The sequence below is a fragment of the Eucalyptus grandis genome, chromosome 8, assembly GCF_016545825.1.
Source record: "Eucalyptus grandis isolate ANBG69807.140 chromosome 8, ASM1654582v1, whole genome shotgun sequence".
NCBI lineage: Eukaryota > Viridiplantae > Streptophyta > Magnoliopsida > Myrtales > Myrtaceae > Eucalyptus > Eucalyptus grandis.
In genome coordinates, this window is record NC_052619.1 from 32,156,230 (window position 1) to 32,160,300 (window position 4,071).

General features: G+C 39.9%; 1 protein-coding gene across 2 annotated transcripts; it reads left to right on the top strand.

Moving 5' to 3' along the window:
- The first annotated feature begins 340 nt into the window (after positions 1-340).
- On the top strand, positions 341-3,768 carry LOC104416936 (disease resistance protein RPV1-like). 2 transcript variants are annotated; one of them, XM_039299322.1, is made up of 5 exons: positions 341-522; positions 642-1,248; positions 1,612-2,713; positions 2,808-3,197; positions 3,286-3,768. In XM_039299322.1, the coding sequence occupies exons 2-5, from the start codon at positions 764-766 to the stop codon at positions 3,571-3,573; spliced, it is 2,265 nt and encodes a 754-aa protein (XP_039155256.1). In that variant the 5' UTR covers positions 341-522; positions 642-763; the 3' UTR covers positions 3,574-3,768. The 2 variants fall into 2 exon arrangements, with proteins under 2 accessions (XP_039155256.1, XP_039155257.1); XM_039299323.1 differs by having other exon boundaries at positions 3,289-3,768.
- The last annotated feature ends 303 nt before the right edge of the window (positions 3,769-4,071 follow it).

Consider the following 4,071-nt stretch of genomic DNA (forward strand, 5'->3'; position numbering starts at 1 on the left):
TTTTTTTTTTTTTTTAGAGCTTAAAAATTAATCCCTAATTTTTTATGAACAAGTAAGTGAGTCACCAAAATTTAGGTATCAATAATATCCATCCTAATTTTGATGGATCCTAATGATGCTGATTTTTCATATTCATTTTTCCTTGGAAAGAAGAGATCCTCAACCACCGGATTGAATTATTGAAAGAAAAAAGTAACATCGGAAATATCCATGAAATTGCTGATGGACCTCATATGGTGCGGTAGATGCTGAGATCCACAAAACCACGCGCTATTGTCTGTCCGTACATTGGAAGAGGATGGAACGCGCATTTTTCACTTTGACCAAACACCGTGTCTACCAAAGCTATCATACCCTTCTCTGCCTTAAATATTTTTTTTGGGGGGGTTCGAAAACGAAGAAGAAGGAGAACAGGAAGGAGTTACCATCGCCTGATGCAGCGAACGACGACGGACAACGAAGAACTGAGGATATCATCTACGTTCAGCTGCGACGAGACCGCACCGTTCTTCGGCTTCCCTGGTGCGGCAGCTGCGCTCGCGTTTTTCTCCATTAAAGATTCTTCCCTTTTGATTTTGTTTCGATTTTGATCTCCAATTCAGTTATCTCTGACAACTGTCTTTTCTGCTGTTCTGTTCAAGGATCTCTTCCAGAGAAGGCTTTGAGTAGGCATCGTTGAAGACGGCGCTACAAATAAACGATGCAGCTGCGAACAATGGAATAGCAGACCCGGTTATTTGTATTCACACTTGAGAAAAAAAAAATGGAGGAGATGGCGGTTTCATCGGGATTCGACTACGAGGTGTTCTTGAGCTTCAGAGGACCAGATACTCGAGCAGGTTTCACCGACTTCCTTTATGTTAGCCTGATTGATGCGGGAATCCGTGCGTATAGAGATGATGAAGAGTTGCGCGTTGGGGAAGAGATTGGCCCGGAGCTTCTCCAAGCAATCAAGCAGTCAAGAATCTCCATACCCATCTTCTCCACACGATATGCCTCTAGCAAATGGTGTCTCAAGGAGTTGGTCCAGATGGTGGAGTGCAAGAAAAACATGGGACAGAAGATCATGCCCATTTTCTATGATGTGGAACCTTCCCAAGTTCGGCACCAAACTGGTGGGTATGAACAGGCCTTCATTGAGCATGAAAGCAAGGGGCGATACAGTGATGAAACTATTAGCAAGTGGAAGGCTGCTCTTAGTGAAGTCGGAGCACTGAAGGGTTGGGACCTCCATAGCATGCCCAACAGGTGATTTTTTCTGAGATTAGGACCACTGCAATAGCTTGTATCCTTAGAATGAATCTTAGTTCTGATTGAGTCCTTGCTGAATTTGTGGTATATCAAGTATTGAAATTGAATGTATTTCCAGAGAAATTAGAAATCATGTTAAAAGTGAGATGCTTCGCCGGAATTCTACTTTTCCTGAGTTTAACTATATGTTATAAGTCCATTTTCATCATTTTCTTTTCGAATAACATTATGTAGTTCATATAATTTATTAAGGAATCAATCCCAAACTGAGTGTCAGATTTTCTAATTTGATTTGGCTTGACCATTTGTTGTTCGACCAAATTTTCTAATTCCATGTGTTTTCAACTCCAAAAATATCAGGCACGAGGGAGACTTTGTGAAAACACTTGTCAAAAAGGTTTTCGGTGAGTTGAAAAAGGGTTTTTTGGTATTATCAGATTGCTTGGTTGAAGTCGACAATCACGTGAGTGAAATCATGAGAACAATTGGCCCTCGGACACATGAAACATGGATTGTTGGTATCCATGGAATGGGTGGTGTTGGAAAGACCACTCTTGCCAAAATCATCTACAATCAACTTTCACCTAATTTTGAGCATCGCTGTTTCCTTTCTAACATTCGAGAAACTTCGGAGGTAAATGGTGTTGAGTACTTGCAGAATCAGCTGATCTCAGATATTCTCAAAAAGGAACGGAAAGATATAAGCATAAGGAATATAGACGAAGGAATTGAGATGATTAAAGATAGGCTATGTGGTAAAAGGCTTCTCCTTCTCCTTGATGATATTGACAAAAAGAATCAATTGAATGTACTTATGGGCAAGCGCAATTGGTTCGGTGAAGGAAGTAAGGTTATCATCACTAGTAGAAATAAAGAGGTTCTCAACGTTCCTCAAGTGGATTGGACCTATGAACTGAAATGCATGGATCCCAACAAATCTCTTCAACTTCTCAGTAAACATGCCTTCAGAAGTGATCATCCTTTGGATGATTATCTTGACATATCCAGAAAGGCAGTAGGTATTGCTGGAGGTCTTCCTATAGCTCTCGAGGTTATAGGTTCGCTTTTATCATGTAACAGGAAAGAAATGTGGGATGTCATATTGAAAAAGTTGGAAAAAGTTCCTCATGAGGAAGTTAGCAGTAAACTCAGGATAAGTTATGAGGCATTAGATGATCGCCAAAAGCACATCTTTCTTGATATGGCTTGTTTTTTCATTGGATATGACAAAGAAATTGCCATCTACATGTGGGATGAGACTGAATTTTTTCCAGAAGAAGCATTGGAAGTTCTGCAGCATATGTCCTTGATAAAGATTGACGAAAATAATACATTGTGGATGCATGATCTAATAAGGGACATGGGGCGAGAAATCAGCCGCCAGGACAGTAATATGGTAACAGAGAAGCAGACTAGGGTGTGGAATGTTGATGAAGCATTAAATTTGCTGATGACAAAACAGGTAAAAGCTCCTGGCTACCACGACATTTTGGCTACTTCCTCTTTTATGACGGCCTAAAACACGAGGGGTTAATAATGCGTTTCCTTTTTGGCAGGAAAAGGAAAAAGTTGAAGCTCTCCGTCTCGAGTTTCGCCATCCGGCAGGACAACGTTTTGCGGATGAGGAATTTATGAGATTTCCAAATCTAAGGCTCCTTGTAGTTAATGGCGGGACTATAGGGCAGTGGTCTATGTATCGTTTAAGTCTGGAAACAATGTTCAAAATCAAATTTGGCATAGAAGAGCAGACTTCACGGCAGAATTTTCATCTCCCGACCAACTTTTTCCAGAAGAAGTCACATCTACTTCCGAAACTGCGATGGCTTGCTTGGCATTATATTCCTCGAGACTTTGACATAGCCAAATTATCCATGAGGAATCTAGTTGTTCTCAGTCTAGCACTGAGCACCATTACCCATCGTTGGGACGGTTGGAGCCATATAAAGGTATGACATATGCTAGGAACGTCTATTTGTTGACTCCAGAGCTTGATCCTTTAATGATTTTTTTTTTTTAATCTTTTTGTTGTTGCAGAAGGCAAAGAGCTTAAAAGTTCTGGATTTGACGTCTTGTTGGCACTTGGTTGAAACTCCCGACTTCTCAGGACTTGCAAATTTAGAGCGACTGATCATGCATAGCTGTGGAAGCTTGGTTAGAGTTGATAAATCCATCGGTCAGTTACAGCGCTTAATTTTATTAGATGTCGGGTATTGCTGGCAACTCCGTGACTTGCCAAATGAGATTCATAAGCTAAAGTCTTTGAAAGAGCTCCTTATTGTTGGCACACGATTGCAAGACAATATGAGTTCGAGCCCGTCCTAGGGACAGCATCGTTAGCTTATATTATGAAAAACAGAGAGCACAAAGAGAATGAAGAAAATTAATATTGTTGTATCATGTTTGTCTTTGTGTTGCGTTCTTTCACAGTTTCTGGGACGTTTGAAATTCCGTTTGCTGAACACTGAAAGTTGTTTCCTGGATGGTAGATATGTAACATTGATATTAAATTCTACATCACTGAAATTTGTCCTTTTGGTATACTACTGCTAGTCAGGCTACCAACTGTTATTCACGAAGCTCGTTAGGAATCTATGACCGTATTAAAAACTTATCAAGTTTTTCATAAATTCATTTCTCATAATTAAATATGAGTGGTGTAAATAGTAACTTACCAATGTAATCAATAATATTCTACTAGGAACTTATAGGGATAGAATAGTAGATTAGCCAATAAGATACCACCGTAACCCAGGTACTTTGATATAGTTTAGTATTGATGTTGGCGACTAGCAACCATCGATGCAATAGTAACTTATTAAG

Bases quoted from the DNA above. Each gene is read 5' to 3' on its own strand.
- LOC104416936 (XM_039299322.1), top strand. From the start codon at position 764: ATGGAGGAGATGGCGGTTTCATCGGGATTCGACTACGAGGTGTTCTTG. The intron at 1,249-1,611 runs GTGATTTTTTCT...CAAAAATATCAG, and splicing joins CTCCATAGCATGCCCAACAG to GCACGAGGGAGACTTTGTGA. The intron at 2,714-2,807 runs GTAAAAGCTCCT...CCTTTTTGGCAG, and splicing joins ATTTGCTGATGACAAAACAG to GAAAAGGAAAAAGTTGAAGC.